This window comes from Sphaerodactylus townsendi, linkage group LG10, assembly GCF_021028975.2.
Source record: "Sphaerodactylus townsendi isolate TG3544 linkage group LG10, MPM_Stown_v2.3, whole genome shotgun sequence".
Classification (NCBI taxonomy): domain Eukaryota; kingdom Metazoa; phylum Chordata; class Lepidosauria; order Squamata; family Sphaerodactylidae; genus Sphaerodactylus; species Sphaerodactylus townsendi.
In genome coordinates this window covers 56,341,404-56,369,197 of record NC_059434.1, presented here as the reverse complement: position 1 = coordinate 56,369,197, position 27,794 = coordinate 56,341,404, and the positions used below count along the sequence as shown (strand labels likewise).

At 43.3% G+C, this 27,794-nt stretch overlaps 1 protein-coding gene across 4 annotated transcripts in view; it reads left to right on the top strand.

Annotated features, from left to right (window-relative positions):
- The first annotated feature begins 7,065 nt into the window (after positions 1-7,065).
- Positions 7,066-27,794, top strand: part of JADE1 (jade family PHD finger 1) — a 71,528-nt gene continuing 50,799 nt past the window's right edge. The window contains exons 1-2 of one of the 4 annotated variants that reach the window (XM_048509384.1): positions 7,066-7,266; positions 24,524-24,601. In XM_048509384.1, the coding sequence (XP_048365341.1) occupies positions 24,550-24,601 (52 nt within the window). In that variant the 5' untranslated portion in view covers positions 7,066-7,266; positions 24,524-24,549. The other 3 variants (XM_048509382.1, XM_048509386.1, XM_048509385.1) reach the window with 3 other exon arrangements.

Below are 27,794 nucleotides of genomic sequence, written 5' to 3'. Positions count from 1 at the left end.
GCAGAGTCCAATGCCTGCAGTGGACTAAGAAAAAGAGGGGCGACGTCAGGCACACAGCTTAACTGAACCAAAGGCAGTCCATAGAACAGTGGGCAAAGGGCCTTTTTTTGGTCAAGCTAGTTACAAGAAAATCTGATCCTCTGGCAATGCTAAGAGAGGCAATCTTCCTTGACAAAAAGGAGTTTCTGTTCTAAGCAGAGAACAAGGCAGTGGATGATGGCTCAGATGAATCAGAGCTGGGGATAGTCCGTTTTTTATTAGTTTTTAGGTAGAGTTGATGAATTTAGAACTCCAGGATACTCCAATTCAGAGTAAGGTTTGATGGTTCTCTAGTAGTTGCACAGGAAAGGCATGATAGGATCAGCTAGGGAAGAAAAGGACTCAGGAGAGCTAATTGAGTTAAGGTTGGTTGGTATTTGCATATCCTTTGTGGGCTAGAGAACAGGTGTGTCTTTTCCAGGGCTGGGCTTTTGTTATCGAGATGGCAACAGTCAAACCTGCAGGAAAGATGTTGCTAGCTACTACATATATTGATTGTGAGTGGGAAACATGTTCAGGCGAAACCCTTCTTTTGGTATTAATTAAGATTTGGCATCCATCTTAGCCTGAATTGTCTATGACAAGAAATACATGTCTGTAAACCAAGTTTACAGGATTCAGAATATAAGTTACATATCTTTTGCACATGGTTCCAGCTATTTAAAGTGATGGATGTGATGTATACAGCTAGAATGAAACAGAAGCCAACCTTCCATCTTATCAGATCACCAGCACATGCTACAATCTATTTAAAAACAACAAAATTGACAATGCATAATATAAAATCTATAGCTCAGTCTTTGATGATTAAAAACTAGCAGGCTCCTGCACATTATTACACAATTTTTTGATGCGTGGTAGGAAATTTGGAGCCTGATATTAAGTGCCATGGAACTTACTCCCACAGAAGATTGGAGTTCTACTTTCAAATTTGTATTGTCATGGAATCACTAGAGGGTCAAGTCATTATCTGACGACCTCAATTTCTTTTGACAAATCACTGCCAGAGTTGACAATGGTGCCATTACTCAGAAGCCATGTTTCTGAATAATGGCACCTGGTCTGTCACTTAATAAATGAAAGGTGAAAGAAGGGTGTGGAGACAAGTTATAAACTATTGAGGGGGGTTATCGTCCTTCTCATTTTTAAGTAGTCTTCTAGTTGCTTACAAGGACTCTAATATTTTTCTTATAGTACAAGTCTGTTGTGCAGAAGTCAGCCACAGTTTTGTTTTGATCGCATGTATTGCCATCTGCTACTTAAATGGTGGTCTGGATACCAAAATGTGTATTTCAAGTATAGGGCTCATCAGGCAGATTGGACAGTAAAACGCTAACAGCATATCAGTATTTGAATTTCTGTGAGACTATCAAAACAAAGAGTCCTGTCACCTTAAAAGATTAAGTCAGATGTTTAATTCAGATATTTGAGTTTGGGAGCTAACTCACAACTCAATCCTTTGGGGTGGGTGAATGGGCTTGTGGAACTGGTGCGGGACCACGCTAGCACATTTGCCCATCCCACCAATGTAAGTGGCCCTTATGATGATGGAGAGGGCAAACTGGGAGTATTTCCTCCCGGTCTTCACTGGATTCCTTCACAAAACAGGCAACCATGCGAAGGGAGAAACTAGGATACAACAGATCCAGATTGTAAGAAACCGGTTGTAGCCAGGTATGATTCTGCCATGCAGAAATGGCCTTTGAGAATCTGACATGAAGCAGTGGGTACACTTTTCTTATCGCAGTCTTATAAACCTCTATGTAGCTGTTTGTGCTCTGCTTTTATGGTTATAACTATAGTGACTTCTACAGAAATGTCACAAAATTCTAATATACTCTTTCCTTCAAAGTGGTGTCCCTGGAACACCACACTATTTGGAGAAGTAGGTGATGAGTTGCAATATATTTCCAGTGCCTGAGTTTGTTTACCCTGCTATTTATTGCATTCTCCAGAATTTATGTTGAAAGAAAAACAATTTTTCTTGCTATTTATCAGGTAGACATTGATCAAGTCCATGTAAGTGACTCTGATAATAAAGGGCTGGGTGACAATTTGTGAATATGGATAGGTGTAGGTATTTGATTTGCTAGGATAAATTACTTAGCTTATTGTGCTTTATAAAGAGCAGTTTCTTTGTTGAAATATAGGTCCTGCAAACTGCCTAGCCTCCCTTTCTTACATGAAAATCTGTTCTCAACCTTCTTTAGCACCTTTCGCAGGGCCTTCTGGCATCACTGTATTAAATAAGGTGTGATTTTTTGGGGACAGGGAGAAAAATGTATTGCCAGAGTGGGTATATTACCCTCTAATTAGTACACATTTGCTGTGCTAGAGTTTTTTTTCCCCACAGGCAAATTTATTTTTTCATTTCAAGATTATGATGAACCTTGAGCAATGAACTTCGTTAATTTTGCAAGAGATGCTTTGCAAAAGACACACACACTTTTTTGGCCAGGGGGAAAAAATGTAAATTCATTGATTACGGAAAAGTGTTTAAAGCTTGCCAGTTTTACATTCTATATTTTTTAATATGGGAACTATTGATGTTATGACATTGAGATAGGCTATATCTTGGAAGTGTACCATTAGAAGATGGCAATGTGATGCAACTTGGTTGCCAATGTTTTTACCACTCCTGTTTCTGTGTTTTTAACAGCTGTTAAATCTGCACATAATACATACATATATGTTGTCAAGCTGAAACTGACTTACAGCAATCCCAGCAAGGTGCTTTCAAGTCAAGTGAGAAGCAGAGGTACCTTCCCCTACAGAGTCTTCCTTGGTAAACTCCCATTCAAGTATTGACCCTATGTATATGACAAAATCGGGCTATATTATGCAATCTCTACCCCCCCCCCCTTTTAGTAGGTAATAAAGATTTTCATGGCATGGTGAGAGACATTGCTTTAGAATCCAGCAAATTTGCAGTCTTTGATAATGTTTATTGATTACTTTGTCACTCTTTTCTGTTTTAAAATATCATTTGTGTTGCATATAGTTCCTTTTATTCTATAAACCACCTTAAAGGTCTGTTTTGGTTGAGAGCAGAAAAGTGCAAGTTCCCAAAATAAACATAACTAATATATATGATGTATTATTTACTTTCAGAGCAAGAGAAAAATGGGAAAGCTTCCTTGCTTAATCTGAACCAGGGTTGCTAGTGTAGGCCTTTGGAATTTACTTCAGAAACTGGTTCTAAAGTCCCTGAATGTATTCTCTATTTCTTTTTGTTTGGAAAGTCAGATGAGTCTCCACATGTGCCCTACCCTTACTACTGAGTTACGATGTCGCCTATCTGAAGTTACGATATCGCCTATTTATCCACACTAGGGAGGTGGGGTATTGGGGCAGTGCAAGATGGGCTTCAACAGTGTTTAATTTCAAAAATGGAAGGAGAAGATGTCAGAACATGTGTAAATGTTTAGATGAGCAAAATCTAAATGACAGCTGGACCCTCCTTCTAACAGGTGCCGTGTGCAGATTAGTACCGAGTGCACAGCTTGTACCGTGTGCAAACCTGATAAGGTGAGGACACCTGATTGGTACCACTTTTGTATATAGTTAGCACAGACAGCAGTGTGATGTGTGCCTAAAAACACCTGTGGTCTGGCGAAGCACTTTGTTAGTAGATAGCAATAAATAGAACTGCACTGGTGACTGTGTCTACTACCAGTTCCCCAACTTTGTCTTTACATTCGTCCTACAAGAGTCGGGGTCGAATTACTCGAGGTGCAAATCCACTGCTTCAACAGAAGATGCCTGTCAGTTCCATACTCTGACCTTGGAGACTGTCTCCACAATTTTGGATTGGTGGAGGAGGAAGAGAAGGAGAAGAGGAAAAGGAAGAAGAGGAGTAGGAGTTGGTTTTTTATACCCAGCTTTTCTTATCTTTAAGGAGTCTCAAAGTGGCTTACAATCACTTTACCCTCACCACAGCAGACACATTGTGAAGCAGGTGAGGCTGAGAGAGTTAGAAGAGAACTGCAACTAGTCAAAAATCACCCAATAGGTTTCGTGTGGAGGAGCAGAAAAACAAATCTGGTTAACCAGTCTGCAGCTCTTAACCACTACGTCACACTGACTGTTAGTATGTACTGATCCAGGAGTGAGATATTTGGCACATGCTGGTTCTTCATATACCTGGGACTTAAAATATGTTGTGAGCCTTTATTAAATCTGAATTCTGAGCTCAGGCCCTAATACCTTTTCCCAACTTTTTTTTTTTTTGGGGGGGGGGGGGTCTAGCCTTGCAAATACTTTATTAGGAGGTGGTTGCACAGTTCTTCCCGTTTAACTAAGATACTCCTCCATATCCCTCACTGCCATGACCATTTATGTTCTTGCAAATTTATGCAAGGTCTCTCTCTAGTCTTAGAAGCAGGCACCAAGTCATGTGTGCATTCTCCATGGCTCTATGTGACGTGGTTCTCCATTATAGCACCTGTGAACAGGACTTTATCTCCCTCTCAGCCTTTATATATCAGGTCAGAAGGGAAAAAGAGAGTCTCCAGAGCACAGTCCTCTATCAAATGCTGGCTGGGTTGTTGAGAGTGGAGCTCTCTTTTTTCTCCATTAATCTCTCATGGACAAGTAGCTCTTTAGGTGGAAAGATGTGCAGTCATCACAGCACAGCCTTCCATAAATAAAGCACTATGGCAGCTGCCTTCATTGCTCTCTCCCTATGACAGCATGGAAATTCCAGTTTAGAGCTATTTATTTAAAAATAGGCAGGTATCTAATTACAAGTGTGCATATTCAACCCAACCAACTAGAAAAACACAGTGACAGAGTGAAACTTAGATTTATATTTGAGATTTATAATTTGCCACTGGTTTACTGTACAGATTTTTGCAGACCTTTTCATATACCTCTTTTACTGTCTTTAGGAAAAGGTGTTGTGTCTGTTCCATAGATATAATGAATCCCAAAAGAAATATAGGCAGAGGAAGCATATTATGATTGTTGATTATAAGATTTACCCAAGTTCTCAGTGTGCTATTATTGCATAAAGTGCTGGACTTGTATCAAAGGAATTATTGTTGGTTCTAGTAAAGTTTGTCCATCACTGGTAGTTACTTTCTATAAAATGGAAATAGTTTTACCAGATTGCCTTGATAGTAAATGAAATTAAATTGTGGAATTGTAGATGTGTTGTTGGCCAGTAGCATTGATGACTTTAAAAGGGGATTAGCAGTTTCATGGATGTTGGGTCCATCAATGGCTACTAGCCATGGTAACTAAATTTAATTCCCTCATTCAGGGCAACAAACCTCTGAATATTAGTGCCAGGAGGTAACATGACGGGAAGATCTTGGCCTCTATGCTTGATGTGTTGGGCTCCAGGGTGACTAGTTGGCAGTTGTGTGAAACTGCATGCTGTACTAGATGGATCACTGGTCTAATCCATTTGGACTCTTCTTATGTTGTTACATGGAAGTGTTGCTGTCTGTGAAATAACTTTTTACACTTCTAGTGGTTTTTTTTATTTTGAATTTAAAGGCTATAAAGACTACACTACCAACTCTACAAATTGCGCTGCCAAATTTAACCATCCCCACCCACCACATTATATTGTTATTATACTTGCTCCTAGAAGCAGGTCCAACTCCACACAGCAGATAGATCAAGCAGAGACTAATGGATTTCCCAAACCAAACTGAAAATTAAAAGACATATATTACTGTAGTATTTCTAACTCTATGCTTATTCCCACATTCCGCATCTAAATCCTGCCAGGACAGTGGGCATGCACACTGGTACTTCTCCTGAGGTAGAAGAGTTTGGTTTGTACCCCGCTTTCCTCAACCATAAGGAGTCTCAAAGCCATTCCCTTCTTCTCCTCACAACAAGCCCTTTGAGATAGATACCCTCTCCCCACAACATACCCTTTGAGATGGGTGGGGCTGAGAGAGTTGTGGCTGAGAGAGAACTGTGACTGGCGAAGGTCACCCAGCAGACTTCATGTGTAGGAGTGGTTCACCAGATTAGAGTCCAGCATTCATATATGGAGGACTGGAGAAAAACTGCACCCTTCCTGATTCTTTCTCACAGTAACATTTCACAGGCATACCAACAGTACGAGAGAAACCTGGTGATTATGTATGAAAAAGGCTTTATGGGCATGGCCACGGGGTGCTTCAGAGGTGCTTTAGAGGCAAGCTGGAGGGGGCACCTGAAGAAGTCACGATGTGGCACAAGGTTTCAAGCACTGACTTGTGCTGTACTATTCATCCCTCATATCAGCAGACGATCCATTCAGAATATGTATGGAACGCTTTGGAGAACAGATGTGCTAAATGAATGCGTGCAATACTTAACACCATACGTGGATGTTACTTTTGTGATGCAGTGGCTATATTATAAACGGAACAGACCAAAGATATGCCTGTTGCTTTTGAAATTAAACGTATTACCAGTGGGAATTGAAATAGGTATAAGGAAAATCACAGGGGAAGGCAGAATGGCTCATTCATACAACCGAATGAAAACCTGTTCGAATTAAAGGATTTCCCCCTGCATAAAAAGTATCTGTGAGCCACTCAGCTTATAGCACGCATCAAGCAGAGAATCGTGATCCAGCTCCCGATTCTCTATTGCTACTTTTAATAATGCTTTTTAGAGCAACGTCAGCCCAAAGGCAGCGACTCCTCCTTTGAAAAAGCTGACAGTTTGAGATCTGTGTTCAAAATCTACTGGCTGCTGCCCTTGGCGGGTGTGAAACGGGCTTCCTATCCAGAAAGGAGGTCCCTTGGAGCAAACCTCCGGAAAAGAGGGAACCTCCTCCCTGCCAGTGTAAGTGGAGCGTGACATCTCCCGCCTGGGCTGTAAAGAGTTAAAGCAGCCAGTTTCCAAGTGCAGTAGTCTCTCTCTCTCTCCCTCGCTCTCTTCCTTAGCCTCCTCCTCTCCACCCTGTTTCTCTCGCTCCCCCCCTTTCCCTAGTTTTGGCAGGGGATTAAAGTAGCTCCCCCCTGTGGCAGCAGTGACCCAGAAATGAGTTTGATTCACAGAGTCCTTCCTCCATAACAAGTAAAAACGTCAGTCAGAGTGAGAGTGTCTCTGTCTGTGTGTGTGTGTGTGTGTGAGAGAGAGAGTGTGTGTGTGTGAAGGGAGCCACAATCTGCTCCCCCTCGCCAGCGCTTGCCTGAACTCATGAGGCAGCGCGGAGCCCTTCGCGCCGAGAAACTCCAACCTCGCTGGCAACCATCGCAGCAGCAACAGCAGCAGGTAACTGCGCCCAGGCAGCTCCCGACTCGCCTCCTCGTCGCCGCAGAACGAGCCGCCTGCACAGCCATATTTGATGTGTGGGTTTGGTGTGTGTGGTTTCTCTCTCTCTCTCTTTGGTTGCTTAGCTTTGGAGTTCTCCAGAAGCAATTGAATGCCGAAGGTCGCTGCCTAGTGGAAATAATCTAGTACGTCATTAATATGGCGCCAAAAGATTTGCTTCTCGATAGGGAGCAAAAGGAGGAGGCAGTTGGAGTTGCTGCTTCGCTATCCCATAAGCAACTTGTGCATAGCTGGGGAGGAACGGGGTGGGGGCGAGGGGAGGAGAAAATAAGGCGAGAATTTGGGAGCTGGGCGAACCGATCCGAAATGGGAGGGAGCAAAGGCTGGGCTGCGTTGGCCATAGCTGCAGACTTTGCTTTTGGCAAACCGGGAGCTTTTTTAAAAAAGGTGAACTCCTGTAAGGAACCTAGTTGGGGTGTCCCCCCGCCCCCCAGTGTCCAGCCTGAAGTGCTATTTTGTTCTGTACCCAAATACTTTTGCCATAGTTTTCTTTGTCGGAAAAGGGGTGGTGGGGATCTCTACCCTAAAGTGCATCCATGCTGGATCGATCAGCCCTACTCGGAAAGTGAAGCATTGTAACAACTTAGGAGACAGATGGCAATGGCAGAGCGCAGGTCCTTTCCAGATAGAGCTCCAGCCAGGGGGAGGGGTGGCCAGCAACGAGGATCTGTCGCCGTGTCACCCCACATGCTCTAAATATCCATTGCATTAATTCAAGGGCAGGGAGCATAGGAGATAGGGAGCTGGAAGGGGGGGGGGAAGAGGGAGAGACGCGGCTTATCAAAATAAATGCACCCTCCCTTCTGGCACACGCTGCGCAGGTCTTAATGGGCACGGTGTGCTTAGCTTGGAGGACACGGCCGATTAGGTCGAAGTCTTATTTTACAGGCGTGCTCGGGCACTTGGTGCAGCGAGGGGGCATTGTGCAGCTGGAGGCTGGCATTTGGGAAGGCTGGCAGGGGGGCGCTTCGCTCCGTTTGATTGTCGCTTTTGAAAAACGAAGCGTAGGTTCTCTCCTGTCGGGGAGCAACTTGGGAGACCCCCCTGAAGTGCACGTGTTAGAGCAGTGTGAGCGTATGGATCCGATGGAAACAAGGGGTGTGTGTGTGTGAGGCAGGGAGCGCGCGCGGCGGAGCTTGTTGTTTGCCTGCTGTTCTGCTGGGTGGCAGCAGATTCTCTCAGCGCTCGACGCTGCTGCTACTGCTGCTGGCGCGGATGATTAATGCGGGGAAAGGATGGAATGTGGAATGTTGCCCTGGGATTCGAATCCCTTTGGAACGGCCTCATTTGCTACATGCGTCGGCTCCCCCTCCTTCCCCCCCTTAAGGAGGCGGGGTTTTCTCTTTGGGCTACCCATTGAGCCTGGAAGCCTGGGCGAGCAGGCAGGTGCACGACGTCGGCAAAAGCCTCCTGAACTTCTCCATTCTTTTCGGGCAACCTCCCCCCTCCCCCTGCTCCGGAAAGCGCAAATGCACACGCGGGTGCCGCCAAGCAGCAAACACTCGCAGGTGGTGGGTGCAAACTTTGCAAAGACTACAATCGAGGGGTCAGCATCTGCCCTCAATTTCCCTCTGTCACAGTCACGCGGAGAGGCCAGTTGGCTTTGAGGTGCGGGGTGGGGCGGGCAGGACACTTGGGCTTCTCCGAGTGCAAGGCTGGGTGTTGTAGAAGGAAGTCTGGCCAGTAGGCAGCTTCATGCCTCTTCCACTCGATCCAGCAAAACCTTTCGGCGGCAGGTGCGGTGATTATGTAATAATTTATATGAGCCATATCATAAGGTGCTCTTGGGGCTAAATATCACCAGGTGCTGACCGCTGCAGATAGGATGATAGGACAATGCTAGGAATGGGTGGCGGCGGCAGCGCTAAGTGTATATACATGGTGCTTACACGGGCGGAAGTAGGAATCGGTTGGGAGGTGAAGATCCGCTTTTCCTGCTCCGCATCAAGGCTAAGAAAAAGGGTGTCGGTGGTGGAGCTTTCAGTTAATCGCGTCATTGCCACCTAACGGTCCGTCCTGTGTATCCCCCCGCCCCCCGCGGAGGCGAGAGACTGTTATGCCCCCTTTCTGAAATAGACAAAGCCGCCCCGGCGCTTTTTCTTCCTGCCCAAATCGTTGGGCTTTCCACCTTCAGCCCTTTTGCAAGACGTTTAAATTGTTTGTCGTCATCTCTCCCATCCCTCCCCCTTTGTGGTGGGAGCCGGGATCGCTTTCCCGCCGGGTGGAGGCCGGAGGGCATTTGTTTGTTTGCAACCGCCGGCTGGATGGTTTCCTGTGACCAGAGGTGATCCAGTTTCCAGAACTGTCGAGGAGTGGGAGGAGAGAGGCAGATTGGGGGGGAGGGGGGAGGAGAGGAGCAGCTTCTCCAAGTCTCTGGTGCTGCTCAGTACTCTAACCCTCCCCTCCCCAGACATTACAACATGGAGATCGGGGGAGGGAAAGCAGGCGATGAGGAGGGTTGCAGAGCCGCTTTCAGCCACGCAACGAAAGGTGGATTTGGGAGAGAGCCGTACTGGGGGCACCAAGTTTGATTTGCAGCCGGGATGGAGCGGATTGGTGCAGCCGCGACGAGAGGGCGGAGCGGAGGGAGGGAGACAGGAGCAGGCGATGAGGAGGGCTGGTCAGTTTCAAATGGAGACAAGAAGCGGTGTTGCAGCTCGGGTTTTTGCTGTTGCACGGAAAGGGGCCATCGTCGGCTGCATTTATATGCTTATATCCATACTTGCAGATAATTATTACTGAGACCTTCTTGATCTGTGGCTTGCTAAGGAAATAAGGCAGCCCTCCTCCAGCATCTCACTCCCCCTTCCCCCTCCTGTAACCCGGTAGTCCTTTGCTGCTTTTTTGGATCTCGAAAAACAGGAACGGCTAAGCTTGCAATCCCTGGGTGATTGGATTGCCGGAGGTGCGACAGACGACTGCGCCTTTTGTGGATTGGGGAAAATGGGTGGGCGGGTTCAAGAAACATGACGGTACCCTTCTTAGCAGCTGTCACCCGTGCCGACTGGGCAGCTGAGGAAAGCATCAAAGGAGATTAATTTAGGTTTTTAAAATGGCATAGCTCATTGCCAGTTAAGACGAGGAACAAACTCCTGTTTTTGAAACAAGAGTCCCTATTAGTCTTTTTTTTTGGAGAAAAAGTCTTAGGGAGATGAATATATGGAAACATACAGTATGTACAAAATGGTTGCAGTTCAAAATTTGGTGGGACCTTCATTACAAAATACCCCCTCCCCTAATTTAGATGGGATATTCTCAGGCCCTTGTTTCTGGTGTAGTTCCATTGAAATGGACAATGCAAGGTATCTTGCGCTCAGATAAAGATGGGCATCTTAAGATGTGCGCATAGCATGGAGGAATTAAGTCTCTGCATTTTTGTGGCACCATATTCAATAGTAGGATATTTAAAGGGCAGGTTTCCCTCCTCTCGGACTTTCATACTTAGGCATAAAAAATTATTGGCTGCAGTATAGAACTTGAATATATAATCTTTAGTTATTGCAGGTTGACTGATGTGGAGTAGAAGGCTCTGTGTTTCACTGTGTGACATCACTATGGGTCTGTGTGAGAGAGAAATCTGTTCCTTGCCACCAGTTAACAATTTAACATAAAATGTGTAAAAGACGTTAGAAGTGACTGATTGGTTGGGTTTCACAGTTTTTTATTAGATGCTGAGGGATACCCTGAGTGTGTGGTTTGACATATGACAATACAACTTTGAATGAAACAGATGGTTAAATAGTTGTCAAAATAGGGCTGGTGACTCTAGCACAAAATCGTGCATGCCTTAAGTCTGTTTGCACAAATGCTCATAAACTGTTCATTGGACTGTGGTCTGTTAATGAAATAAACCATCTCCACCTTTTTCATGTGTTTCCTCCAGCGAAGCTATGACTTGAATTAACTTCTTTTGCAATAAGTGCTGTATGTGAAATAGACTGCCCAGATTTGTGTTATCCATTTGGTACTCTAAAATATTCCCAGTTCCTACAGTATCTTTGACACTTTGGGATATTATGCTACACAGGAAGAACTGTACCTGTTATGATAGGGCCTCTTTCCAGCTGCAGATTCCAGGTCAGTTCTTCTGAGATATTTGTTGACCCATATTTTTGAAATAAAAAAAATGCTGCTCTTCTCTCACAGTTGGAGATTTCCCTTCCACCTTCACTAGTTTTATTCCCGGATTGCAAAACTATTACACAGCAAAATTCAGTGCCTTCTCAATGCGGCTGCTGCTTCATCATGTGGCTATTTTCTGCTGAAATGGATTCAGGTGACATCTCCCTCCACACTGAGATTACCAAATAAGTCTGATGGGTGAAAGTTAAATGAACTTTGCAATCCTATACATGTTTACTCACAGTGAGTTGTATTTTACTCAGTGTGGCTTACTGCCAGGTAAGTGCTTTTAGGATTGCCTAACTTTGATAGCTGCTACAAGCAAAATAAATTGTCTACTTCACAGTAGAACTTTTGTTTTACAAATACACCTTTTATAGTGGTACAAACTTGGAAGGGAAAAAATCTACTTAAGTCAGCTGAGTGTAACCACAGGGCACTTTGCATCTATGAACCTGTAGGGCTATTTCATTAAAGTATGTCCCAAGTCTCTATATAGTGTACTTACCATGGATACAAAAATGTTCAAATTGATCTCTAGGATAGGCATGCTAATTAGTTCTCAGTATAGTCAGTATCTCTTCACCTCATGGACTGCTTTGGAGAGAAGCTAATTTCTCAGTCTTACTTCAGGGGGTGCATTTGCATTCTCCCTGGGCTGTCTCTGTGAGGTTGTGTGCAGTTTATTATAGTGGCACCCGTTAACACCGTTATAGTTAATGATCTGTCAGAACTGGAATTATAAATCCTGTTTACCTAAGGGTTTATGGAAGTCATTAAAAGTTCTCTGGAAGGAAACACAGGTTATAAAAGCTTTGACCTGGGGATGCACATTTAATGTCCATATGAAAATCTGTTTCTCTTCAGCTGTTAAAATAATAATTGCAGCCACTTTAAACTATGTTTTCTTCTTGTACTTTTCAATCTGCATCATGCTATGTTCAAGGCATATTAATAGCATCTGTTTTTTTGTATCCTTGTGAGGTAAAAATATTTAATTTTTATATGCAGGTTTACATGATGGTGCCTGCATTTCTGTTTAGTGGGTATTAGGTACCTTGTATAAAATGAAAAAAAAAGGGAGCAAGAGGCTGTCCCCGTAATGAATTACTGTTCTTTAATATAAGATTAACTGTATAGTGCCATGTCAAAGTGTTGTGACGTATTGTTGCTGTTTGTATTTGGTGCTGGACAGTGATGGCTAACCTTTTAGGCTTGGTGTGTCAAAAATGTGGAAAATGCCTACTTTGACTCTGCTGCTGTGTCAACCCCCCTCCCAAACAAAAGAGAAACAATTCTTTAAATATGCATTTATTTTTAAAAAGTACAGTCCAATTGTGTGGGGTGCTTTGTATAGTATAAAGAAACATCCAATAATTACAAAAATGATTCAGACAGGGAGAATAGTTGTTGTCAGGTATTTGTGAATGCTGGTGTGTCACCAAAAACATGGCATGTCACCGTTGACATGTGTGTCATCGGTTCGCCATCACTGGTATAGGATGTGGACGTACATTAGGATTCTCCATATGACATATGAGTTTTTAAGCTGAGCAGGTCACACTCAGCCTAATCTACCTCATAGGGGTTTGTGAGAACAATATAAGCTGCTTTGAGTTCCTATTGGAGCAACCCCCCCCCCCAACATGGGTATAAATCTCTAAAATAAATGTTGAGTAGGAGAAAACACTTTTGTTGGGCCAGTTTGTGTTTGTCAGTGTGAGTCTGTGCTAATTAATGTGGGATTTTAGTTGCCCCTTCATAGTGAATTCGGTATTCGGTAATTTGGTATATGCTTTCTTTAAGACTATCATGGCTGATTGATTATCATTGATATATCCATCTAGCCAATTCTGAAAACTATTTTAATTAGGTGTCACTATTATATCTCATGGCAGCAAGTTCCATAAATGAATAGTGATTTGTTATTAATAAATATTCACACAGTGGATGGCTGACTTGTGGAGCTCTTTGCCATGAGATGTGGTAGTGATTGTCATTCAGTTAGAAGAATTTAAAAGGAGAGTGGGTAGATATCTGTTGTTGACTTTAGGCACTGAAAGTCAAATAGGACTTCTGATTTTAGAGGCAAAATTCCTCTGATTTGTCCTATGCTGAGGGGTAGACAGAAGATAAAGGCTGTTGTAAGTGAGCCTGGTATGTGTGAGCCCTTTGCAACATCTGACTAACCAATGTTGGAAACAGGCTTCTGGATGCTGGACAATTGATCTGATCTGTTCTGGCTACCCTTTTGTTCTTAATAAATTGATAATGTGAGGTGTGAAGTACTTTCTTGTTGCCTGTCCCTGGTTCTCCAGCAGTCTTTGAGAAAAACAAAATGTTATCTCTGGCCGTTTCCGCACGGGCAGAATATGGCAGCCTGGGGATGGCAAAAACGCATAGGCCCCCAGGCTCTTCGCTTATTCGCAAGATACAGAGCGCTGCCACCGGACTGCATCACAGCCTGCGACCGCTTCTTATATGCGCCGCATGACCGGCGCCAAGCCCGGGCGCTTTCCGGAGTGCGCTCCGAAGCGCACTTTCCCGGGAACACCTAGCTTGAGACCGCTGCCGTGGTGGAACGTACAGCGGCTTCAAGGCTGCTCCCTAACACTCTCCCTCCTTGCCGTTTACCTTCGTTCCCCAGGCCTCCAACGTGTTGCCGAGGCCTGGGGACACGCCCCCCTGCCCTGCGATGCTGGAGCAGGCGCACAGGGCTGGGGGAACGTGTCCTCAGGCCTTGGCGATGTGCCGGAGGCCCGGGGACATGCCGGGTCAGCCGGGCGACGGCACTCTGCGGCGCCGTCGTCCCGCCTCTTTCTGGGACCGCCTCCGTGCGGAAACGGCCTCTGTCTGCTTTCTCTTCAGCTCCTTGTCTTTTAAACAGTATGTGAGTTGCAAAAAGATGTTTCATTTCTTAGCATGGTCATCTAAAAGACACAGGAAAAGCCTAAGATCCAGGATGACTAACATTTGATTCCAGTGTCTGGAAATCTGAGCTTTTTTCTGACTGAAGGTATCAGCAGTTTTCTGAAAATCCAAATACCGTACATTAACTGGGTTATTCTTTCCTACATAATTATTGACAGCATCAATATTTTAATAGATTTTTGCGTTATAATTTTGCTTTACATTATCTATGATTACTTTATCCCTCGGATAAAATGTTCAATTTCATTCTTAAACTACAGTTTTCTGCATTAAGAAAATTATAGTAACTAAAGTTACTCTTCAACAACAGGCACTCTATGAAAGCCAGTATGGTGTAACAGCTTCATAGAACAGTCTGGGACACCCATGTTTGAATTTCCATCTCTCTGTGGGTGCTTGCTTGGTGATTTTGTTCTTGTTGTGTACTTTCAACCTAACCTACAACTCAGGGTTGTTGTATATAAAAAATAAAAGAGAAGAATAATGCCAGTTGCTTTGGTCCCTGCTATGGAGAAAAGTGGGATGTAAATGAAGTAAATAAATGTATCTGAAAACAAGAGGCAGATAAAAGCTGTGTTGTTGAATGGTTGAGAGAATGAGGCTAGGAAAGCGGAAAGGAAATGGCAATTGCTGGAGAGGGGGATACATGGGAAAGTGAGACAATCCCTCCACAAGTGCTTGAGGATTGTCTACTATGCAAGGGAGGCTTGCTCAGTAGCTGACTCCACATAACTGGACCAGAGACTGAATGTGGGGAGAGATGGGAAGGAAAGCATAAGACAGAGGGACAGATGGAAGCATATTGACTGATGGTTGGTAAAGGACAAGGAAACTGGAAAAGAGAAGCTATGGATGCTTTCAGGAACAAGGAAGAGGAAATAGTGAGGAAGAGAAAAATGAGAGTCCTTGCAGGTTCCTGCTTGTCTTATTCTGAAAAAGAATTCAACCTTATGTCCGTTTCCTTGGAAATAAATCCCACTTTATTCAATGGGACATACTCTCAGAGAAGTAGGTTTAGTATTTCAACCATAGGATTTGACCCAGGCAGCATTTTCATTCAGTTGCATCTAATTTCCCTCCTCCTTACAGCTCCCATCACACTTGGCTTTCTTTTCATGCAGGGTCCACCATCCCTAGAATAGCCTTTTATAGGACAAAGGAGATCCTGTTATATCTTTTAGCAGTGAAGAAGCAGTTTGGATCCACCTCATAATTTCAGAGCACACCAAGGCTATCATTAATTGGGAATGTGGTCTTGAACTTTCTGTGTTCAAGTTGAGCTATAAAATTAGAAACATGTGAAGTAATATTTGATGTGTGCATGTTTTTGGATGATTTTCCATGTACAAATAAAAGTTGCCTACTGACAAGCGTTGCACCAAGGAGAAGACTACTCTTATAGTCCAGGGCTAGGTTTCCATAAGTTGGGTGTTTTTCTTCAGACTGGGGACTGCCTTCCTTGTGTGTATATTGCTTTTGGGCATCTATGTTATTCTCATTAGTATCAGTTACAAATTAATTGCAGAGTTAGAATATAAAGCCACATTAGAAAGCAAAGAAATTAAGAACTGAACAATTCAATAGCCAAAACAATCTAAGTACCCTCGCTGGGGAATAGATTTATATAAATGGGATGCAAGTGGCTAACAATTGCATAGATAACATACAATTGTAAAAATAACATACAATTATAAAATTTTTATAAAGATGGTACAAACAAATCTCGATTTAAAGATGGAAAAAGGGGCAGGAGGAAGGAGAGAGGGAGGCTAACTTGCTAGACATCTCAATTCCATTGCTGCCCTCAGCTCTACACAAACTAGCAGTAAAGCCTGTTGTGCGAAAAAATACAGTGGACTGTAAACTGCAGCATTCGGTGGGCCTTGCCCCTTTTACATTGCACAATGTATTTACATCTGTTCGCCTTACCCCTTTTGCTCACACACCTGTGCAGCTCTTTAAAATGTGAGTCGTCACCAATATGCCTTGGCTTTCATATAGATAAGTTATATATGTCTAATAACAATGTTTCACTTGACTGAAAACAAAAATCTTGGTTGCTGGCCTGAGATGTATATTCACAGTAAATCGTAGCCATTTCTTGGATTGGACAGTGTGTGTTGAATTTTTCTTTTAATATATTTATAGTTATATGGAAGTTATCTTGGTAATGATAAGCTGTAACAAGGTGTTTTATTTTTACGGGATGAATATGTGCTTATAATACAGTATTTGCTAAAACTGAGATGTGTATGAAGTAGCATATCAAATGTTTGCAGTTGTTGACTTAAAAAAAATTGACGCTAGGTGCAGAATAACACTCGGGTGACAGGTATAAAGATCCTTTTAAAAATGGCCTAGTAAATCTATAGACAGTTCATCATTGTCCAAAAGTGGTTCAAAAGTTTTACTCCGCTATCCTGTTTCCTTTACATCTCCATTTCTTGGTTGTGGCTAGTATTTTGCTTTATATCTGTGCACTGTGTTGTCAGTGATTTAAACACAGTGCTTTTCCATGCTTTCAGTTGGAACAATGGAGAGATGTAGGGAGTGGTGTCCCCCAGGGACCGTTTTGGGACCAGTGCTCTTTAACCTATTCATAAATGACCTGGAAGTAGGGGTGGGTACCGTGGTGGCCAAGTTTGCAGATGATACCAAATTATGTAGGGTGGTGAGAACCACAAAGGATTGCGAAGAGCTCCAAGCGGACCTTGATAAATTAGGTGAGTGGGCTAAGAAATGGCAAATGCAGTTCAATGTAGCAAAATGCAAAGTGATGCACATAGGGGCAAAAAATCCAAGCTTCACATACAAGCTACAAGGGTCAGTGCTGTCAGTCACAGACCAGGAAAGGGATTTGGGAGTCTTAGTTGATAGTTCCATGGGAATGTCAACTCAATGCATGGCAGCTGTGAAAAAGGCAAACTCTATGCTGGGGATCATTAGGAAAGGAATTGAGAATAAAACTGCAAAGATTGTCATGCCCTTATATATAAAAGCAGTGGATGCGCATCGCATCTCTGGAGTACTGTAATGTCCAGTTCTTGAATTCAGCTTTGCTATCTCAAAAAAAGCTGATATTGAGGAGATAGAAAGAAAAGTGCAGAGAAGGGCAACAAAGGATGATTGAGGGTGGGACTGGAGCACACCTTCCCTATGCGAGGAGGAGGCTGCAGCGTTTGGGGACTCTTTAGTTTGGAGATGGGGCCGGTTGAGGGGGATATGATTGAAGCCTATAAAATTATGCATGGGGTAGAAAATGTTGACAGAGAGAAATTTTTCTCTCTTTCTCACAATACTAGAACCAGGGGACATTCATTGAAAATGCTGGGGGGAAGAATTAGGACTAATAAAAGGAAACACTTCTTCACTTAGCTTAACTTATGTGATTGAGTGTTTGGGAATATGCTGCCACAGGAGGTGGTGATGGCCACTAACCTGGATAGCTTTAAAAGGGGCTTGGACAGATTTATGGAGGAGAAGTCGATTTATGGCTACCAATCTTGATCCTCTTTGATTTGAGATTGCAAATGCCTTAACAGTCCAGGTGCTCAGGAGCAACAGCCGCAGAAGGCCATTGCTTTCACATTCTGCATGTGAGCTCCCAAAGGCACCTGGTGGGCCACTGCGAGTAGCAGAGAGCTGGACTAGATGGACTCTGGTCTGATCCAGCTGGCTTGTTCTTATGTTCTTATGCTCTTATGAACCAGGGTTTATTTCCCATCAGGATCGGTACTTTCCTGCTTCAGCTGCAGTTGCTTCCTGAAGTGCTGGGGCTCCCAGATAGATCGCAAGAGATCCAGTTGGAGGTCTGCACTGGAAGGGGTTGAGGGAAACTGCAAAACTCAATCCCTCTCCCTTAGTGGAAATCCCTCTCCTTTAGTGGAAACCCCTTAAGCCTTCATATCATTGATGTACATTTCTCTTGTATTCTTAAAGTTCTGCTTAAGATAAGGCCCTGATTGGATACCTTCGGAACCGTACAATCTTGTCTACCTTTATCATTTGAGATACATAAAAACATCTGAATGATAAGAATTTCTGATAATAAACGCGAATTTCCACTCACTGACTGACTTATCAACAGAACTCAAAAACCACCGAAGCCACACACATGAAATTTGGCACACCTGTTCCTTATGTACTTCAGGTGCTAACTAAGAAAGGATTTCCCAAAATATTCACTTCCACTCGATTTATTACCATTTACTGTTTTCACTGCTCATCTCTGGCCATCTGCGCAGATATTCTAAGGGCAAACCAACCGCTCAGTCCACAGAAATGCTGCACGAACATTCTAAGGGTGACAGTTCAACACCACCAGCTTCATGTCCTTCACCATGGTGCGCCAACTGCACTCTAACATTGCCCGCCACAACGCATTCTAACCTATCCCTTCTGCTGAAACCGCTACAGGGAGAAGAGGAATTAAACGCAGAAAGCGCTTTGCACACTGCATTAGAAAAAGATTGATTACTGTGGAGACAAGTTTATTGCTCTCGGCTTCCGATCACCCTGTGCTTGGTGTCGTGCTCTGAAGTGGCGGTATGAGTCCCCAGGAATGTGCTGCAGTGGTGGTACAGTCCAGCTCCCTGCCCTTCAACCCTACCCTGAACCTCTTCACAGCCTTCTCACTCATCAGCATCCAATGGCAGAACACTTCCTTTCTGCATCCCGAAAATACAACGGCTGCTTCCACAAGACGTCTTTTGGAGCCCACCAGGTGAAAGAGAGCAATAACACATTGCATTATAAAAAGACTACAGGAATCTGCTGCAAAATATGTGAAAACAAACCCGTCATTCCACAGGCAGGGCTGTGAGGAAATATGCTGCATGTCACCCCAAAGTTCACAAACAGGCTGTAAAGAAGTATGCTGGTCACCCCGAAATTCACAGAAAGGCTGTGATGAAGTATGCAAAGTGAAGCACGGGCACTCTGCTAGTTTCTGATAATAGAAACTCCAGTTCCTTCAGCCACAAAGGAGAAAAAAGGACATAACAAAGAGTGTGGTGGGTCAGGACTGCTTATACTAATGTGTGTTCCATAATGGATGTATTTATGCATGCGTTCTGTCTTACATTTCTGTTTCTTTATGTAGACATCTCTCTCTTTGTTCAGTGATTGCATTACAATTAGGCATATTTTCCATATGTACTTGACTATGTGTCTGTGATGCAAAAGCTGGTGGAGCAGCCTATCAGAAGTTGCAACTTGTATGTATATCAAACTAGTTCAGTTTCTGTGCACCACACCAGATGCAAATCAGCTTGGCAGCTGATTTCTGAAACCGCACCTGGAAGGCATGCCTTGGGATTTTGCTGCTAATGGTTTGGCCAGCCCTCATTGTCACTGGAACTGAAACATGGCAAGCCAAAGCCTCATGAGATTTGATGCATGTCCTAGAGGACTTGTCACTTTAATTCACACTGAACATGCTCTGCTTTACTTGTTGTGTCACGTTGTTTCCGCTTTTTTGCTCCTTTCCTATCTGCCCCCCCCCCCCCCAAAAAAAAAAAATCCTGGCCTTATAGCTCTTGGATGCTCAGTGGCTATTTTTATTTTGTAACTGAGAGCCAGTATTTATTGCATAATTTAGTGCTTGGGAGTATCAGTTCTACAAAGGGGATTTGCATCAAGATAGAGAATTTTTCACCTGAAAGGACTCCTCCTCACAGTCATTTAGAATGTTATGATGTCAGCACACAGATACTTCAACAGATTTATAGCATTTTACTAAGCATAAAAACTGCCCTTATTCACTGAGCTCACTAGGGGAAGGGTGGGTAAAAATATTCCAGACAGAGAGTTCCCATTTAAAGCCTTCTAAATTAGTGGTAATCTCTATATCCTGTGCCACTGAATTTACAAGTTAATAACATGTTGAAGCATTACTTCCTTTTTTTTTGTCTGTCACATCAGTTTCACTGGGTACTCCTTATTTCTACTATTGGGGGAAAGGGAGAAAAAGTCCTGTCTATCCACTTTCTCTACTTCAGACATAATAGTCTATCATTTTCCTTCTTAGTTCCCCCCCCCCCCTTAAACTGAAAAATGCCAAACATCATATTGTTGTAGGTGCTCTTAATAATTTTAGTTGCCCTTTTCTGGCTGTTCAGGTTGCTATCAAGTTCCTAATAAATCCTTGGAATAGAATTTGCCTTTTTAGTTGCACTGAGTCAACATGTTCATAGATCTTTGCATTAGGAGCCCAAGATCTATTTTTCCTGATGTTCCGTGTTCATCCAGATTCCATCAGTATTCAAGTATTTTTGTTCTACCATGCCTGACTATTGTTTCACTGAATCTCATTAGATAGAACCTTTTTGGACCATAGTTTGGTTTGTTATTCAGCAGTCTGAGTGATTAGATACTGTTTACAAAGTTGGTCACTTCTCTGCTCACCTTCAATTGTATAAATACTGAATTGCTGTGGAGCAATATCAGTCCCTTAGGATGTCAGTGCTAGGTTTCTTTCATTGTGAGAAATGTCTATTTATTCTTAATTTGTATTATTTTATGTATACGTTTAGAATATTTACAACTCGCATTTTTGCCAGAGAGCTGAATCAGTTTGTAATGGACAAGAGAATTCTAAATACCCCATCACATTCTCAGTTTTGGGTCTACACCTTCTTTCCAAGATTTTTTGCCATATGGCGAATGCAAATGTAGACCTGAGCCCAAGTCTCACCTAGAAGTTGTGCAGGCATGTTGTGTGTGTGATTTTCAGTGATTCTCACCAGGTTATTTTTGGGGTTCCCCTTCTCTCTCTCTCTCTCTCTCTCTCTCTCTCTCTCTCTCTCTCTCTCTCTCTCTCTCTCTCTCTCAGATTTATATATATCAGATTTAATATACCACCCCATCCCCAAAGGGTTCTGGGCAGTGTACAACCAATAAAACCATCAACCTCCCTCTTAAAATCAGATGATAACATAAACAATGACAAACTCATCGGGCAGGAATCTCCTAGGAACAGCATTTTGGGGAAGTTACAGCCTGCTGTGGGAGGAAGAAATGGGCAAAAACTGTTCAATCTTCTTCTGTCCTCGGTTTACAGCATTTATGAGGAAGGTGAAGACATTATGCCGACTTAATCACTAAAACCACCTAGAAATATCAGTTGGTTGTATAAGTATCCTTACTTATCAGACTAATTGGAAACCAGACACACATTTATAGCATGTCTATACTGAGCTTGGCTGCTTTCCAAAGGTTATGTAACATTTATGTCGTTATTCCTAATAATTAAAATGCTACACCTGGAAAGAGCATTGCTGTTGCGTCTGTTGAAAAGAGCCTTAGCTGTGGTCTTCTCAAATGTTCAGAAATTCTTGGCAGAAGTCTGACTTGCCAACAGCTCTTTATAATGTTTATTTTTCTAAAATAACTCATTATCTGGTATTGTAAATTCCTGTAAAATTTGTGTTGATTGATTCAGTGGATACAGTTGTTAAAGATCCCAGTAGTTGTAGGAAATGATACAGGAAATATGATCATAGATATGTATGAGGATTGCCCTTGTAGCATTTTTTTTGACAAATCCAGAACAGCAGATCAAAAATACCCAAAGGTTGATAGATAGATGGTTGCCGTACGTTGCGATGTTATTCAGTGTTTATCACAAATTATGAATTTTTACTATGTTCTTTGCTCCTTGCCATGGCGACCTTCTTGGAACAGAGTGATGAAGAGGGCCCAGCATGGATCAATGTTGTGAGCCAGCTTGGTCATAGTGTGGAAATTTGAACTCATCTTCATTTATGGTATTGACTTTCACAGTTCAGATTCATGTGGATATAGGCTGAACAGCAGACTACAAAGTGAATGAACTATATTCAATATCTAAACCTCTCCTGTTTTCTGTTCCTGGAATCATGTTTTCTCCCTCTGAGGCAGGAAAACATCTTGATGATTCCCACCCTTTTACTCAGGGAGGTAGGAAATAAAATATTGAACTTCCTGTTTCCTTCAGTGGGAATCATCCCCTTTCAGTTTCTTTTCCTGCCACAGTCTGGGGGAGCAGCATTAGGCTCAGGTTCTGACTCCTGAGAGAGGAGGGGAAATCCTCTCAGATGAATTGCCAGAAGGGGTAACAGAACACTCTGTTAGGCTTTTGAACCTGAGGGTTATCAATGCCTCATGCCAAAATTGCCCCTCTGTTGGCACGGGGAATGCCCCGATGCAGTCGGGAGTTTTGCACTGCACTGCCCCCAGTGTGGCTGCCATGTTTCTGCCCCAGAGCTGCCCCGCGGCATTGGCTTTGCTCCTCAAATTTCCTTAACTGCAAAGGTTGAGGTCCTTTTGAAATGCCCCTTTGTTGCTCCAGAGGCTTCCACGGCTGTGCAAAACTCCTCCGTAGCAGAAACGGGCCCAGTTTTCCCGCCTCACCACTCTGGCCTGCCTCACCAGGCACTGAGAAGCAGTGCCCCCCTCCCTTGCAGTGAAAAAAAAAACCAGAGGGAGAAATCTTGATTTTTAGAAAGGAGGGAGAAACCTTGGGCAGAAAAGTAGCGTGTGCAAACGCCGCGAATGAGAGGATGGTGATTCTTTCGCACATGCAAGGATTTTAGATGGCACCATTGTCAGCACCTGTTTTGTGTTCAGAGTCATGTAAAACTAAAATAGTGAAAATGGGTGGAGGGAATGGGGCAAGATTCAGCCAATCCATATGCAGAAAATGGAGGCCTGTGCATGTGTGAAAGAGACTGCGGAAGAGCTTGCAGTGTGTATGGGAAGCCCCGGGCTTGTGGGGAACCATTCGGGGCTTTCTTCACCGGCCCTGACTCAAGCGAAGGAAAGAGCCGGGCAGCAGTGGGGAACTACAAGCAAGACGAGAAGCCCCGCAGCAAGTATGCTCCCTGGCTAAGCCACAGAGCATTTAGAAAGTTCAAAATCAGCCTTAGTTAAGTCAACGGTGGCCTTGGATCCTCAGGAGGTTTCCCTAAAGAAGCTTCAGTTTCTCCCACAGATATCACCAAAAATAGGCCTAAGGAAAACTCTCCCATGTACCAATCCCACAGAAAGAGTGTTCCCTTTCCCTATGTTCTTTGGAATGCAGCTAAAAAAGGAGCTAAAAAAGCAGTTTCCATTATTTGTTAATAAGCTGTATGTTTGAGCTGAATTTATTAATAAGCTTTCTCAAGTCCCTCTAGTACAGGGGTGGGCAATTATTTTTTCCATGGGGAAACAGAAAATATTCTTTTTTCCATAAGAAACAGAAAATATTGTGGAGGGCCGGGCCAAAAGGCAGGGGGGCGAGGAGCTTTTGAAAGCCCCGCAGAAGCCGGCAGCCATAAGACAACCCGGGCTCTCTAAGCCGGGCTTTCAACAGCGCCTCGCTCCCAGCTAGCCACGGCCAGGGCCAGTCAGGGTCATCTGGCTGAGGCCGGATGCGGCTGGCAACAGCCAAGGGCCGCAATGCCCAGGTCTGCTCTAGTAGGTGTCCTGGTATCTGCTCTACAGTGCAGTGATCTTGTATTTGAAGGATCCATCTGTGCTGCTCTGGACAAGACACAGTGTGTCCAGTGACACAGTGTGTAACAGACTTCCCTCTGTGATACACCTCTGAAGATGCCAGCCACAGATGCAGGCAAAACGTTAGGAACAAGATCTACCAGCCCATGGCCACACAGCCCGGAAAACCCACAACAACCAATTCCATTTTATGTCTTCTACGGAATGACAGGAGCCTGTTGATTGGGAATATTTGTATTTATGTTTCCTGCTTTGTGGATGGATGGCTAGACCTTAATCACCAGTCTTGTCCTTCTGATGCCTCCCAAAGCTGTAAACACCTCTCCAGGAACGAGCTACTAAATGTAAATATTTATTATGTGGTAGTCTTGTCGGATAGTATGACTGCAAAGCATACTGTTGAAGTGGCTCTAAAATTGCTAATATCAAAGGTACAAAACCCCATCTTCAGCAACCTTGGGACAAGCATGGCTTGTGGACTCAGCCATTCTCAGATACTTTTCTTTGGAGATGTGCGCTAAATTACACATCTCCAGGATATTTACTGTTTGTTTTTCATATGCTGCTTAATACTGCTTGCTTGAATTTGTGAGCTCAAAATCCTGGAATGCCACTCGATGACTGTGTGTTGTTATTGTGAGTTAACTCCTTTTGTATTGCTTCACAGGCTGCCTGCTGTTTCCCGGGAAGATCATGAAACGAAGTCGACTTCCCAGCAGCAGTGAGGATTCTGACGACAATGGCAGTAAGTGCTCCTTTTGTTTTGCTTGGATCACACCAGGGTTAGGAGTTTGGCTTTTTAAAACACCACTGTTTTTAATTTGATGCTTTGAATAACAGAGGTGATTTGCATATCAGTGGGCAGCATTAATATGGAGAAAGCTTTTTGGAAATCAGACAAGATTTTGTAAGGTGAACTGCAGGAAAGCATTACAAGGCTTTACTACTGATTACACAGCATGCAATAATCTCTCTCTCTGTATACACAAACTGAAGCTTTTTTTGTCACACAAAGTGCAAGAAAATTTACACAGCACTAGTTAGAAATGTTGTCAAGTCTTCAGCATGTAATAAAGGGATCAAAGTTTGATCTGGGGCTGCTTGTCAGGCTGTTCCGCCATACTGCCGTTGAGGTTCATAATGCTTCTCTTTCAGATGTTTACACTCAAACTCTCTGTCAAGAGGAAATCCCTTCCTTTACTGTTTAATAGTGTTCAAGTTTGTTTTAAGGCTCTGCTTCCTCAGTGACAGGTTGCAGGAAGTTGTTGGAGTAGCAACTTTTGCTGCAAATGATGAGACAGAGAGAGATTTTTGGTAGAAGAATTCACATTCTGGATCTTAATTTAAATTTGAGGAAATATTTTTAGCCTCCTAACTTTGATCTTCAAGTACAAGATGGATTTGAATTTGAAATACTTCAATTTATGCTCCAAAATTGCCATAAAAATGATCAGATTGTTTTGGTCATTTGGGGTCCCTGGATTGCAAAATAAAAGCTGAAGTTGAAAGCAAAATGGAGAGCAGTCTGTGTGTTTAGTTTTTAAAATATCACTAAAATACTTTTGGGTGTTCATACAAAAAAAATAAAAGTTTGTACATATAATATATAAATTTTCTTTAAATGGATTCATTCCAATGAGGGTTCATATTTAAATTAAGTTTGCAACTGTGAATTGTTGGTTTATCCCAACTCTTGATGGTATTTGAGTGTTGGGATAAATCTTCAAGAATGCGTGGGTAATATTTGTTGCAATAGGCTTTGCTTAGGGTGAGCGTATCACTAGAAGAAATTATTCCTCAGAGACTAGTTTTGTTTTCTGTCCAAGGAAATGATCTTATCTACAAGAGCTTTGGTTGGTGGTAGACTTTGACTGAAGAACAACCAGAAAGGGCAACAGCTGGCAGACACCCGCTATCCTTTTCCCTTACCTGTGCTGTCCTTCTCCCACCGTTGTATTTTCTCTGCCCCACACCTTATATTGTGACACTATCTGCTGCCCCATTCTGCTTTCCCCAAACAAATCTCTAACCAGCAGGTGACACCAGGAGAAACAACCACACTGAAACACTACATTCCAATTGCCAACTCTCACTTGGATCTAGACAAGACAAACAAATCCAGGGACACCTTCCATCTGGATCTGGTTAAGACAGAAATATAAAGACAATCAGCTCTCACTTGGTATATGACAAACAATAGAATGGCATACTTCCTCCCTTCTCTCCTGTACAGAGGCTCAGTTGTCTTCAGCCAGCTCGACTGTACATAAGAGCAGTAGGTAATAAAAGTTTATCCAAAGAATCTCAAGAATATTATCCATGTTCTAAAAATTATGCACATATTTTTGCCTTATTCTATTAAATAGCAGAGCAGCTAAATACTAGTGAACCTCCCAAGGACCATAATGACGAGTAAGAGGCTTTATTAAAGAGGAACTTTGAGGCTTGTACTACTCTATCTCATACTTTTACAACCTCCTTTTTTAATCAGAAAGACCTGTCCTTTTTTTCAGATGGTACAGGATCACATTTACAGAAAGGATTAGCCTTTACAGAGGCCTTCACTGCAGATTCCATGTTGGCTGCTATGCTACTAGAAGCTATACCTTTATATATGACTGGCACTGGCCGGCTGGGTGAATGAAGGAGCGGTGGGGTTCTTTAAAACTGTAGCAAGGATGTTTTAACGGGGCTTTTAACCCCATTATGTAAGCAGCCCTGGGACTTCGGCGTCGGGCAAGGTATATATAGAATGAATGAATAAATAAATAGATAAATAATGGACAGCCACCCAGCAGCCACAAGAAGGGGGCAGGGAATTCCCAAAGGCCACAGAGCCAGCCAGTATCTGCCTTGATTTCTCCTGAGCTTCTCTGGAGGAGGTGGGTTTTCTCAGGAAGAATGCACTACTGGTTATAAAGTGGACAAAACTGCAGCCTACGGAGGAAGGTGAGAAGCTCTTTTCTTGTTTCAAGAGAAGTGCCCTCAAAGAGGAAGAGGAATACAATGGCTACAATCCTGTCCAATCTCAGCTCTGAGGGCTAGCAGGTCCCCAAGATCAGTTAGTGGCTGGCACAACTAGAGCAGGGGTCTGCAACCTGTGGCTCTCTATTCTGGCAGGGGCTGATGGGATTTGTAGTCCATGAACATCTGGAGAGCCACAGGTTGCAGACCCCTGAACTAGAGGGTTGGTTGAAGGTTACCACACCACAACCCCTGAGAAGGGTGGGGTCGTGTTGGTGACCCACAATATAGAATGTAGTGAATAGGAGGAATCTCTGACTTAGGACCTAGCTAATTGATGCTAAAATCTGAAAGTTAAGTTCAGCTTTCCATTTCAGAGAACAAATGAAGAAAAGCCAGCTACAAAATCCTGAATGTTCTATTCCTCGTGTTCATTTACTTGTATTCTAGTTCCCATACGTGGAACACCATCAGATCCCACAGAACCGTGTTCTCCTTTTTTAAGGCAGTATGCCAGAAAGTTCCTTTTGTTGAAGCAAGACCTTATCTTCAGTGGCATGGTCAGTGGCAGAAACAGTCCTGTCCAGTTGAATCAGCTTGCTCCGGAAGGAATGATCTTCACTATTCAGAAGAGAAGAAATTTCATAGTCACTAGTACAATTGTCCAAACAATCCTGCTCAGACCTCTGGAAGTACTCAGCACTTTGGTCACTTGCATGAATGCCATTCTTGCCCTGACGGGGTGGGCATCTCCTAAGCTTGGTTTGGAATGCCAGTAGCAGACCTCTTTTTGTCAAAACTGAACCACCAACTGCCATGCTTCTTCTCCCAATACCATCACTCAGAAGAAGAAAAAGTGGACTCCTTGACATCACCATGACCACAACAAGTACTGTATGCCTTTCCTCCTTTAACCTTCATTCCCAAGATAATCAGAAATCAGGAAAGAACAGGCATTAGTCATTCTAGTACAG